Source organism: Loxodonta africana, chromosome 20, assembly GCF_030014295.1.
Source record: "Loxodonta africana isolate mLoxAfr1 chromosome 20, mLoxAfr1.hap2, whole genome shotgun sequence".
Classification (NCBI taxonomy): domain Eukaryota; kingdom Metazoa; phylum Chordata; class Mammalia; order Proboscidea; family Elephantidae; genus Loxodonta; species Loxodonta africana.
The window spans coordinates 71,825,339-71,837,850 of record NC_087361.1 but is presented as its reverse complement, the minus strand read 5'-3'; the positions used below and the strand labels follow the sequence as shown (position 1 = coordinate 71,837,850).

The following is a 12,512-nucleotide window of genomic DNA, read 5'->3' as shown; positions in this document are numbered from 1 at the left end:
GGCAGAAATGGAAGTTTTCTTTCCTGACACTGGGCTTCCTCCTCCACTGAAGAAGACTCAGCCTGCTCCCCCGCCCCTGCTCCCCCCAGCTAGTCAGGTTGTGGCAGAACATGTCCTGGCATCTTGAGATTCAACAAGATGGCAATGCCCTAGAGGCCAGGGCATGCCCAGGTGGCTCTGTGGGCCCCATAGCCCACTCTTTTTTGCCCTCCTAGGACTCCTTCCCAATACCAATGAACAAGGATATCTCAGGTTGGAATCCCTGCAAGGCACCCACTGTGAGCGTGGATGGGTGTGCCCCCAGGGGGGTCCTGGTCAGCACCTGTGAGGCACCTAAACTAAAACTTCCCCGAGGCAGCCAAGAGGGGGATGGGGAACAGTGGGGAGAGCACCTTGTGGGGAGTCGGAGTTTTCACGCTGGTGTTTTTTGGGGTTCTTACTCTGGCTCCGTTATGATTTGCTGTGTGACCTTGTGGAAGTCCTTTGCTCCCCGAGTCTCCTTCCTCTGTACCATGAGGGACTGGACAAGATACTTTCTGGCTTCGGTACGTTGCTATGAAGAGGGAGAAGGGGGAAAGGAAAGGGGCACAGAGGGGGTGACATTGACGGAGAAGATCTTGGGAAGCTAGGTCACTTCTTTGAGCCTCAGTGTCCTCATCTGTAAAATGGAATTTGCTAATAGAGGAAAAGGCAGCTCTGAAAGACGAAAGAGAAAGGAATACGTGTGATGACTCAGGCTAGAGCCTGCAGAACGCCGTGCGTTCCAAAGATGTTAGTTCCCGAGAAGGTGCGGGGACGGCTTTCATTTTAGCGCAGGGTTTTCAGATGGAATCGGGGAGCGAGGCTCAGGACAGGCCGGGGGCGGGGAGGAGGAGGGGGGACGTCAGCGAGGGAGGCATTCCGGAGCCCTGCAGGTGACATGCTGCGCCGCTGTGAGGAGTGGAGGGGGCTCTGGGGATAGGTCAGGGCTCCCCCGAGCATCCCCCATCCAGACAGGACGGAGTGGACACCGGGAGGCTGCACCTCTGTCTTGTTCCAGGCTGGATCAATACACCAGACCCTTCGGAGAGCTCACCTCTTCCCAGCTTTTCTCACCCAGAATCACTTCCTTTGTTTAGAGGAGGGGGTTGGGGGAGGAGACCGAGGGAGAGAAGGGAGGGGCCCGCGGGTGCCGCCCCCGCCCCCGCCCTCTCCTGTTGTGCGGAACCGGATTGTCACTCAGCTCCCGCGCCGGGGGCGACCGAGGCGCCGGCGCCGGGAGCCAAGTCCTAGCCAGCTACCACCCCCCCAACAGGCCAGTCCTGGATTCTCCCCGTACCTCGGAGCGAGCGGCAGCTGAAGGCGTCGAGCCGCGGGGCACTTGGGCAATAGAGCTCGGGTAGCCAGGCGCTCTGCCAGTTTTGGTGACCTTGGGTAAGTCTGTGCCTCGGTTTCTCCCTGGCCTCCCCAGTGGGGTGCAGGAGAGCTTTGAAAGAAGCGACTGGAATGTCTTCCTTGGGGCAGGCGGTCTGCAAGGGTCCTTGGCAGAGCTGGAGCGGGACTGGGGACAGCTAGAAGCCAGGTACCAGCAATGTCTCAGGTAGGTGGGCGCAGGGCACGTGTGCACACATGCTGGCGTCTGGGGAGCCCGCGCCCAAGCCTTGTCCTGGGCTCAGTGCCCCAGACCCACGCCTGCCACACCAGTCCCAGGTGCGAAACAGGGGCGCTACCTCTTTAAAAGCGTCCTGGGCTGAGCCTCTGCTGCACCATGTGATTGCTTGAAAGGCCGGGCTGGGAGCGCTGCGGCGGGAGCCTGGAGGACGATGAGCTGCGGAGCGGTGCCCAGAACCCAGCCCTGCCCGGCGCGGCTCCGGAGGTCTGGGCGGCTCCAGGTGCCCAGAACTTTGGGCACCGCCTCTGGGACCCCCTGCCAGCCAACAGGCAGGATGGTGAGCTCCCTGCATCTTGTTTTGTGGGCATGGGTGGACAGAGCTAGGCACAGGGGACCCCTGAGGGGTGTGTGTACGCTGGAAGCTGCCTCACACCTGATAAAAAAAGAAGCCGGTGGAGGAGTGAGCTATGCTATTTTAAGTTGCGAATGGAACCTCTAGGGGTAATAAGGGGAAGAGACAGAGATTAGGCAGGGGAAGGACCCAGGGACCCTCTCCAGCCAGGGCAGGCACTGGCCGTGCCAAGCCGGGCACTGTTCCAAAGGGTGGCGGGAGTCCCAGAGCTGCCTGGACGCCCCTCCCCACCCCAGGCTTCCCTGACCACAGGTGCCTGACTGCTGATGTGCCCAGCCTGTGCCCGCCATGCCGCCCTCCATCTCGGCCTTCCAGGCCGCTTACATCGGCATCGAGGTGCTCATCGCCCTGGTTTCCGTGCCCGGGAATGTGCTGGTGATCTGGGCGGTGAAGGTGAACCAGGCACTACGGGATGCCACCTTCTGCTTCATCGTGTCGCTGGCGGTGGCTGATGTGGCAGTGGGCGCTCTGGTCATCCCGCTCGCCATCCTCATCAACATAGGGCCACAGACCTACTTCCATACCTGCCTCATGTTCGCCTGTCCTGTCCTCATCCTCACCCAGAGCTCCATCCTGGCCCTGCTGGCGATCGCTGTGGACCGCTATCTCCGTGTCAAGATCCCGCTCCGGTGAGTCCACGGCAGCAGAAGGTGCCCACGCTCCCCATGCTGGTGCCCTTGAGGGCCATGTAGAGAGGATGAAAGGTAGACCGTAAGACCCTAGTAAGCCCAGCGATCTGGCTGCATTGTGCCCAGTCCTTACCCCGCCTTCCTGTCATCTGCTCTGCAGGGCCAGACTGAGCTGCAGTTGGAGAAGCAGGAGGGGCTGGGTGGCTGGAGGACCGTGAACTTGGCACTGCCCAGGACCCAGAGTGGGCGCTGCTGCTGTTCTCCTGACGTGGCCAGGGAACCCGAGGCTGTCTGTCAGGCCTGACGTGGTTGGTGGTGGGATTGAAGGGGCCACCAAGACAGGGTCCCAGTGAGCGCGAGTGGAAACGAGCTGAGCTCCACCAGTCTGCTGGGAAGCAGAAGGGCAGAGCAGAGAGCTGGGGCTATGGTGAGGACCAGCTGAGGGTGGTACATGGGGCCAGGACTGCTCTCCCCAACCAGACACAGGCAGGCTTCCTGGAGACACTCTTTCGTGTTCTTATTCTCAGGTATCTCTGTGCCAGCCAGTTCCACCCTCTGGGGCTATCCTGCTGAATCCAAGTGCTCTGATTTCCTCTTCCCAACTCCCACTTACGGGGTCTCTGCTCAGGCAGGAGGAGAGGGCCGTGCCGGCACCTGCTCTTAATGTTGTAAAACCGTGTGTGGCTTTGCCGGTCACAGCAGAGCTGCCCAGGGCTGGTGCTGTGAGCCTTCAGTGCGGGTGTCTAGTGCACGTTGGGGCTTCCAGCCCAGGCCTGCCAGGCCGTAATCTTGTCACCAGGCAGTGCCTGGGCCACCAAGTGCCAGTGAGTACCTAGGCACACTGCCAGGGACTGGCCCTGCTGGGACACTCTTGTCCGGCATGCTTGTCCTCTCTTTAAATTGTTGTCACCAGTAGATTCCCTTTCTATTGGGGAGCTCTGAGCATGTCCGGCACCTGCCAACCCAGGCGTAGTTTCCGTATCTGGGACACGGGGCCCTTGGCCTCACTTGGCTGCTTTCCCGGGCAGGCCTAGGCACCCACGACTCTCCCCTTTGCATTACATTTGTGCACACGTAACTTTTCAAAACCTGTTCTCATGCGCTATTTTTCTGTTCTCACCATGAGGTGGAACAGGAGCTGGTAAAGGGGAAGCTAAGACCCAGAGGGTCCCCTGAAACTGACTGGGAGCAGGGCCTTGATTCTGCTCCTGCCTTCCTTCCTGACCCCCTGGCACCTCCATGCCTGTTCCTCACCTCCTCTACCTTCCTCACAATCTGCTGGTCTCCTAGGGAAGGTGGGCTGAAGGCTGCAGCTCAGGGGAGAAGAAAGGGCTAGGGAGCAACCCAGAATCCCTGAGTTCCACCCCTGAGGCCCTCGTGCACGTGGCACATGCGTGGCTGCTGCCGTTAGTCCCAGGTCACTGTTGCAGATGAAGCTGGCCTGAAACCATTAGGAGGGGCTGGGCCTCGCCCGGCCGTTATAACTAAGTGTTGCCACGTTAGGAGACGCTCACAGATGCGCAGATATGGGAAGGCTGCTGGAGAAAGTCTGGCTGCCTTGTGGGTGCAGAGGTGGGCCAGAGGCCTGGACCTGAATGAAGTGACAGAGGTCATGGCGTGCAGGGCGTGTCTTCCTTCCCGTGAGCAGAGATGGCTGTGCTGGCGGGAGTGACAGGCTCCTGCCTCAGGAGGCAACCCCTGCTGCTCCTTGCTGCTGCCTGGAGAGCTCAGTGTTCTCCTGGAGGAGGAGGCAGGGGCAGGCATAAAGGCTGGTAATACTGGTCTGGGTTGAAGTCCTTATTATGGATTTCTAGCTGTGTGACCTTGGGAGAGTCCTTGCCTAACCTCTTTAAGCTTTAGTTTCCTCCTTTCTAAAGGGGGGCACTAATAATAGTACCTACTTTCTAGGGCTACTGGAAGTATATAACGGGCTTGTACATACAAAGCACTTAGTAAGCAATCAATAAACAGTAGGTTTATGTTTGTAATTTTATTATCATTATTAACATATAGCTTAAAGTGGGGCTGGATGGGAAAGCCCTGTGTGCCCCCTCCACCCCCTGTACAAACACACACTCATGCTCTCATACAGGCAACACACACACACACACACACACATATACAACACTTCCAGGGAGGTGTCAAGTCCTGTTAAGTTTTCCTTATTACATTTCCCAGTCTTGGTGGACGGTTGTTGCCTCAAGGAGAGTGACCAGGCAATGACCACCTCTTGTTTGTTTCCACAATTCTCCAGAATGCTCAGCACAGCGTCCGGCACATAGCAGACACTCAAGGAACATTGACTGGATGGGGCTGGATGAGTTTCCAGAGCTCATACGGTTGAGCCTCAGGAAGCCCTTCCAAATGTCCAACCTCTCACCTTCTTGCTGTGGACCAGACCTGTCTCCCCTTCTCCCTCAGGGCCCTGGCCATAGCTGCCCTCATCAGCCCAGACGTGGCCTCTTCAGAGCCTCGCACCAGCAGTGCATGAGTCAGAGAAAGGCTGCCAGGGCCCAGTTCCCCAAGCAGGGATCCCAGAAGCTGAGCTTAGGTGGTGGGCCGCTCTGGGCCTGTTCCCGTCACTGCCCGGGGCGGGGGGGGACCAGCAGGAGGGACAGCATGCTGTGCTCCCATCTGACCAGCTGGAGTCAAGAGGTGGCTGTGTCTGTGAGAACAGCTCTCAGCCAGAGGAGCCCAGGCACCCTGCTACCTGAGCAGACAAGCCAGTCCAAGGCGGCTGTGTCCTGGGCTCCAGGGAGTAATACTGACCAAGCGTGAGGCATGAATCGGGCATCTGAATGACAGAGTTCAGCTCGGGCCTGCACCAAACCAAGCATGGTTTGGGCAGAGGGCTGGTCAGTCAGCCACAAATTTTATTTCCTCCCGCTTGGCAGAAGGCCAAGACAGAAAAGAGATTCACATCATGTAGTGTGATCTAGTTATATGTAATAAAAGCACAAATTGTTGATTCATCAGTAACCTGTGGTCATTTACATGTATTTTGCATGTCATTTGCATGGCACCTCCACAGGCTTGTGGCAATTTGATGCCCAATCCAGGGGGCAGGTTGTAGGGAGGAGTGCCAACAGGGGCTTCCTGCCTAAAACCCTTCCTGTGGAAAGGACACCCTAACAAGGGGTGTCTATGGGCAGATGGGTTGGGGTGGGGTGAAGGGGTGGCAGGTGTTTGGGAGTTGGACAGACCTGACTTTGAACTCTACCCTGTCACTAACTAGCTGTGCAAACTTGGACCAGTTATTTGACCTCTCGGAGCCTTTTTCTTCTTTTATTGGTTAAATGAAGGAAGGGATTGGATTTGAGGTCTTTGAGGTTCCTTTCAGCTCTAACACTGTGGTTCTTCCTTATCATGGTTCCTACCAGTGCTTCACTGGGATCCTGGGAGGGTTTTGTTGTGTTGCGTTTTTTAGTTCCTAGTGATTGTGTGCTAGCCAGGATGCTATGTGTTTTATTTGCTTTATCTCATTTAATGCTCACAGCCTCTCCCGGTAGAGGTTACTGTTGTCCCTCTTTCACGAATAATTCTGTAGATAAACTGAAGTCTGAGGCTCAGAGAGGTTTAATGATTTGCCCAGACAAACAGCTTGTCAGGAGCAGAGCCCAGATTTGAATCCAGACCTGTTTAGCTGATATCTCAAGCTAAGAGTTGGAGTCGACTCGACAGCAATGGGTTTAGTTTTGGTCTTAAACCAAGAAGCCCTATGCATCTTGAGTCATGCCCCGGAAGCTGTAGGATTTATGGAGGAGTCTTGTCAAGGCTGTAGTGGGGTGACTTTTCTCCTCTGATCTTTGCCAACAGGCTCTGCACTCCGCTCAGCCCATGTAGTGCCCCCTCCTCCCTGCCCAGTGGGTACCTTCTCTCCAGTGGGCAGCAGAGCCCCGGCAGGCAGCACTACCTCTGTCCATAGCTGGAAACCTGCCCAGCTGGGCCGCCAGGCCCGGGAAGCACAGATGGAGTGGGGGAGGACCGGCATGCTGGGCCAGAGCTTGGGCAGGGAGGGAAAGCTGGTAGATGAGGGTGTGCTGGCTTTCAGAGCATCCATTTAGCCTTCCCCACTCTGGTTAGCTGGGCTGTCCTCTACAACTACTCCAGAAAAATTGCTCTCTAGTCCCGCTATCTGCTTTCAGGACAGGTAGGCCATCTCCAGCTCCTCTGTCTAAGGATGGATTAGTCATAGGACTAGAGTGTCTGAGGGAGGATAGGAGCTGGAGCAATCCTGGAAGCCTTGCCCCATTTTGCTTGTAGATGAGGAAACCGAGGCCCAAGGAGGGTACATGCTGGCTCATGGTCACTGTCACTCAGCCTTGAGCTCTTCCCTCCTCTGAGTCCTGCCTCCCCACTTTGGATGTAAAAGGCTAGGGCAAGATTTTCTCAAGGAACAGAGGAGAAAAATGCAGCCTGGGCAGGTTAAGCCAATAAGTTAGTTTAGAGGGTGAAGTAGGTTTGCGATTAAAAAATAATTTGAATTAGAGATAGCCTTTAGCGTAGGTTCTGCTAAAGACTGTGTTGAGCAAGGGGGTTGAAGAAAGCTATAGATTCGTTTGAAGGGTGAAACCTTCACCCAGTGGCCTTGGAATGGTTTCCAGGAAGTCTCAGTGTATGTTAGAGGCCGACTGCCTAGGTGTTAACACTTTCTGAAAGCGGGGGAATGGCCGAGATGCCGGGGCCACAGGAGCAGAAATCACCACCCTGTCATTTGATGTTAACTTCTGAGCATAAGAGCAATCCATGTTTACTGTTAAAAATTTGAAAAATATAAGAATAAAAAAAAAAAAAACAGTGCTATCGAATAAGAAGGAATAGAGATGATAAAATCACCAGTGATCCCACCGCTTCCAGCTACTACTGTAAACATTTGGAAGGTCCAGAAAAATCTCCCCAGTATGTATATATATATGTATAGGGAGAGAGAGAGAGAGATAGGAGTTATTTTTACATTGTTAAGATCATCTATATATATATCCTTGGTGCTATATCCCATTTTGGAAACCCTGGTGGTGCACTGGTTAAATGCTACGGCTGCGAACCAAAAGGTCGGCAGCTCGAATCCACCAGGTGCTCCTTGCAAACTCTATGGGGCAGTTCTACCCTGTCCTGTAGGGTCGCTATGAGTTGGAATCGACTCGACGGCAATGGTTTTGGTTTTTCGGTTTTATATCCCATTTTAGAAGCCTGTTGGCGGAGTGGTTAAGTGCTCGGCTTCTAACTGAAAGGTCGGCAGTTTGAACCCATCAGCTGCTCCACGGTAGAAAGATGTGGCAGTCTGCTTCTGTAAGGATTTACAGCCTTGGAAACCCTACGGGGCAGTTCTACTCTGCGCTGTAGGGTCACTATGAGTCAGAATTGACTTGACTGCCATGGGTTTATGCCCCATTTTATTCACTTAATGTTATAAGTGTTCCCTTAAGTCCATAGACACTACTGTTTATGATGATGTAGTATTGAATTGTATTGCTACTCATCTTTTAGCTTTCAGCTAAAATAGCCCCTCCCTGGGGAGGCCCCCCTGAACCCCTGCCCACTCCTCACCTGGCCCAGGTTGGTTTCCTTTGCTAGGCACTCAGGTTGGATCCTCTTCTTCTACATCACTCGTCGCCAGCGTAGCTTTCTACTTAATGTCTGCCTTTCTGGGCTTGGCAAGTGCGAAAGATTCAGCCAGACCACACTGGCCTTCTTACCCATGTACCCCTGAGCCTGGCACACAGTAGGCATGCATGAATATTTTGAATAAAAAAAAATTGGGGTATCATATTTTATTTATTCATCATTGGGCATTTAAATTATTACCAATTTTCATATTATTGCAGGTGGCACTGCAATGGTACCTCCAGTTCACATGTTCATAGGGTCAGAGCTGAGTCTAGGACCCTGGGTTGTCCCTCCCGGTAAATAGCACAGTCTCTGTCTGTAAGGATTTTCTTATGAGGTTAAGTATTTCCCAACTCCTTTTACTCCGACTCCCCTCCTCGCCCCAATTTCACCGACCTTATGAATGCCCGGAGCGGCATCTGGCACTCCTCAGCCCATTTGCCCTTCTGGGCTTGGGAGGGCAAGACTGTATGGGCCCCAGGTCTCATCCTTACTGCTCAGTCACTATTCCCTGAGGCCTGGCTGTCCTGTTTCCTTGTGTCTTGGTGAGGAGAGCAGCTCCAGGATGGGGGCCTGGTGGGTGGTACTTCTTGGTTGGCCCCATTTGGGCAGAGTGGGCACAGCACACACATAGGGAGGCAGGACGCTGAGAGACACAGCTCCTTGGGCTGCATAAATCATGTCTTCAGCCTCAGCCTCCCTCACTGAAGCCCAGAAGAGCCTCCCAGCAGCTGTAGAATAAAGAAAAGGCTGGGGTAGCAGGTGCTGGGGATGGGAACAGGAAGGGAAGGCATGGGTGGGCTTGGCACCCATATCCTTGGAAATGCTGGCTTGGGGGTAGACAGGGGAAGGAGGGCAGCTGGCTAGGATTTTCTCTGACCCTAGAGAAGAGGAAATCGAGGCACCTTCTCCTGCAGTGTTCATCCCCTGGTGGCTTTTCCCCTAGCAGGCCTACAGAGAAGTATGGGAATAGGGCTGGCAACATCCATTTATCTATTTCATAAACATGCTTTGAGCACCTGCTGTGTGCCAGACACTGTGCTGGACCTGAGGATGCAGAGCTGGGCGGGCTGATCTGGTCTCTGCGTCTGTCTGGAAGCTCTTGGCCATTATTGAGATTGTGGATTCCTAGAGACCAACGTGGCTAAGGGAGAAACTCCCAACATAACTGGGGTGGGAGTTGGGGTGGCAGGAGGCTGGTACCTAACACCTTGCACTGCTTGGCTGGGCAGCTGGACCCTACTCCATACTCTCTGTCTCAGCCCAGGTCAGGTGGCAGGAGGTCCCTTGGGGCTGTCTTCCTGTTGCCGCCAGAACTTCTGTGTCCATTGGGAATGGAAGGCAACTGGCTTGTCCCCACCAGAGCCCTAATACAAGCCAATCAAAACCCAAGCCTGTTGTCATCGAGTCGAGGCCGACTCATAGTGACCCTATAGAATAGAGTTGGACTGCCCCATAGAGTTTCCAAGGAGCACCTGGTAGATTTGAACTGCCGACCTTTGGTTAGAAGCTGTAGCTCTTAACTACTACGCCACCAAGGTTTCCGGCCCTAATACAGATGAACCTATTCATTCATTCATTCATTCGACAAATGCTTACTGAGTGCCTCATATGTGCCAGGCACTGTTATGGATTCTTGGGATACATTTATTAACAAAACAAAGACCCTTGAGGAGCCTGCCTTCTAATGGGTTAGAGGATAGATGCTAAATAATAAACATGGTATGTAACTTATGTGGAGCATTAGAACAGGGTAAATAGATTGGGAACACCAGAGCAGGGGAGAGGAGGCGGGAGAAAGGGTTGCAATTTTTTAAATAGGGGGGATCAGTGAGGCTTCACGGAGAGGACGACGTCTGAGGAAAACCTTGCAGGAGAGGGACTGTACCACACAGACACTGGGAGAAGAACCCACCCTGCAGAGGAGATAATTGGAGTGAAGGACCCAGGGCAGGAACATCCCTAAAGTGTTTGGGGACTAGCTAGGAGGCCTGTGTGGCGGAGACGGGGTGATAAAGGGGAAGTGGTCCAATGGTATGACTGAAAAGACAGCAGTTCTCTGGCCCTTGCAGGGTGTTGAAGTAGGGCTTCGAAGCGGTTCGTTCGTAAAAGGCTTCGAACGCCTGCTCAGAATTTGCATTTCCACCCCAGATATACTGAATCAGAATCTACATTTTAACACCACCCCTAGGTGATTCTTATGTATAATAAATTTTGAGAACCACTGCTCTATTAGTAAGGAGCCCTGGTGGCACAGTGGTTAAAGCGCTTGGCTGCTAACCAGAAGGTCAGTTGTTCTAACCCACTAGCTGCTCTGAGGGAGAAAGATGAGGCAGCCTGCGTCCGTAAAGATTACAGCCTTGGAAACCCTGGGAGGCAGTTCTACTCTGTCCTATAGGGTCACTATAAGTTGATTCTGCCACGAGTCAGAATCAACTCGACTGAGTGGGAGTGGGTTTGGATTTTTGGTTTGGCTCTACTAGTGGTCCTCAGAATTGGTCCCTAACCAGCAGCCTTAGCATCTCCTGGGGACTTGTTAGAAATGCAAATTCTCAGCGGGGGTTTGAGCTGGAACAAACGGGTTCAAAGTGTTGCCTTGAAGCCAACTAGAAGGGTTTTGGCTTTTACTCTGAGGGAATGGGGAGCCATTGCAGGGTTTAGAGCGGCGGAGTAACATGACCTGATTTAGGTTTTAAGGGAACACTGTGGCTGCTGGCTAGAGAATATGCTGTAGCGGGCAAGGGTGGAAGGAGGGGATTAATTAGAAACTATTGGAGGCAAGAAAAGGGGGCGGCTTGAACCGGGGCAGTAGCAGAGGAGGTGGTAAAAGTGATTAATTCTGCGAGTGCATTTTTTTTTCCTCATGTAAACTCAAAATTTAAAATTCCTTTTGTAGAGTCAAATAGGTTCTGCACTGTTTACGGGGTGATTTCTGAGTTGTAAAAATGATCTGGGCCCCCCTCCCCCATTTTTGGTAATTCCTGTCTTCCCCCTTTCCGTTTTGGCTGCCACGAGCAGACAGACAGAAAGCTCAAGGAAACCCTTTTCTTGTATCTTAGAAGCTGATGTTAACTGCTCCAGGTCTGTCAAACAGATGTGTTCTATGCACACTTTTAAATTTTAAAAACTTTTTATTTCCTTTTGCTTGAGGTAACATTTTCATAGAGTCAAGTGCATAAATCGTAAGTGTATAGCGCAATAATTTTTTTACAAATGTGCACGTCTACGTTGCCACTGCCCAGATGGATATTTAGAACATTTTCAGCACCCCAGAAGGGTCCCTTGTGCCCCTCCCAGGAAGCATTCTCCCAAAGGTATCCACCGTTCTGACCTTTATTCCCTAGATGGATTTTGCCTGCTTTTGAACTTTTCAAATGGAATCAAGCAATATGCACTCCCTTGTCTGGCTTCTGGCACTGAAAATTATCTCTGAGACTCATCCCTGTTACTGAGAGAAGCAGCAGATTAAAAAAAAATTTGTTTTTATTTCAGTGTAGAATTCCGTTGTAAATGTACCATGATTTCTTCAAATGCTGGGTAGATTTTGAAGACAGAGACAGAGGACTTACTTATGGATTGGATGTGGGATGTGAAAGAGTCAAGGATGACTCCCAGGTTTTAGACTCAAGCAACTGGGAGGTTGGGGCTGGCATCTGCCAAGGTGGGAAAGGCTGCAGATGGTGCAGGCTTGGGAACAAGGAAGAAGAAAGGGAGTTGAGATTTAGCTATGTTGAGTTTGAGGTGTCTATCAGATATCTCAGACAAGCAGGCAGTTGGATATATCAAGATGGAGTTTAGAAGAGGGGTCTGGGCTGGGAAAATAGATGTGGGAGCCATCGGCCTGCAAATGATGTTGCAATGCATGAGGCTGGATGAGATCCCCAAGAGAGAGAGCACAGATAAAGAGGACCAAGGATGAGCAGTGAGAGGCTGGGGAGAAGAGGAGGCACCCTCAGAGGGGACTGAAGGAGAACCAGGGATGTAGGGAGAAAACCAAGAGCCAAGAGTGCGGTATCCTGGAAGCCAAGTGTAGGCAGTAGATCCAGGAGGAGCAAGAGATCAGCTGTTCCAAATGCCACCAGTGGGCAAGCGAGACGAGGACTGAGAGTTACCATTGGATTTAGCAAGGCCACTGGTGACCTTGACAAGGGCAGTGTCAGTGGAGCGGAGGGGCGGAAGCCCTGATTGGAGCAAGCTCAACAGAGAAGAGGAGTGGAATGGAAGGCAGCAGGGATAGGTTGCTCTTTTGAGCAATTTTTTTGCAAAGAAGAAC

At 52.8% G+C, this 12,512-nt stretch overlaps 1 protein-coding gene across 4 annotated transcripts in view; it reads left to right on the top strand.

The window, feature by feature from the left end:
- The first annotated feature begins 378 nt into the window (after positions 1-378).
- Positions 379-12,512, top strand: part of ADORA1 (adenosine A1 receptor) — a 47,511-nt gene continuing 35,377 nt past the window's right edge. Inside the window, exons 1-4 of one of the 4 annotated variants that reach the window (XM_023548274.2) lie at positions 379-1,413; positions 1,504-1,579; positions 1,765-1,928; positions 2,568-2,632. In XM_023548274.2, the coding sequence (XP_023404042.1) occupies positions 1,803-1,928; positions 2,568-2,632 (191 nt within the window). In that variant the 5' untranslated portion in view covers positions 379-1,413; positions 1,504-1,579; positions 1,765-1,802. Of the gene's footprint in view, positions 1,580-1,764; positions 1,929-2,255; positions 2,633-12,512 lie in introns of those variants that run through there. The other 3 variants (XM_064273367.1, XM_064273366.1, XM_010590223.3) reach the window with 3 other exon arrangements.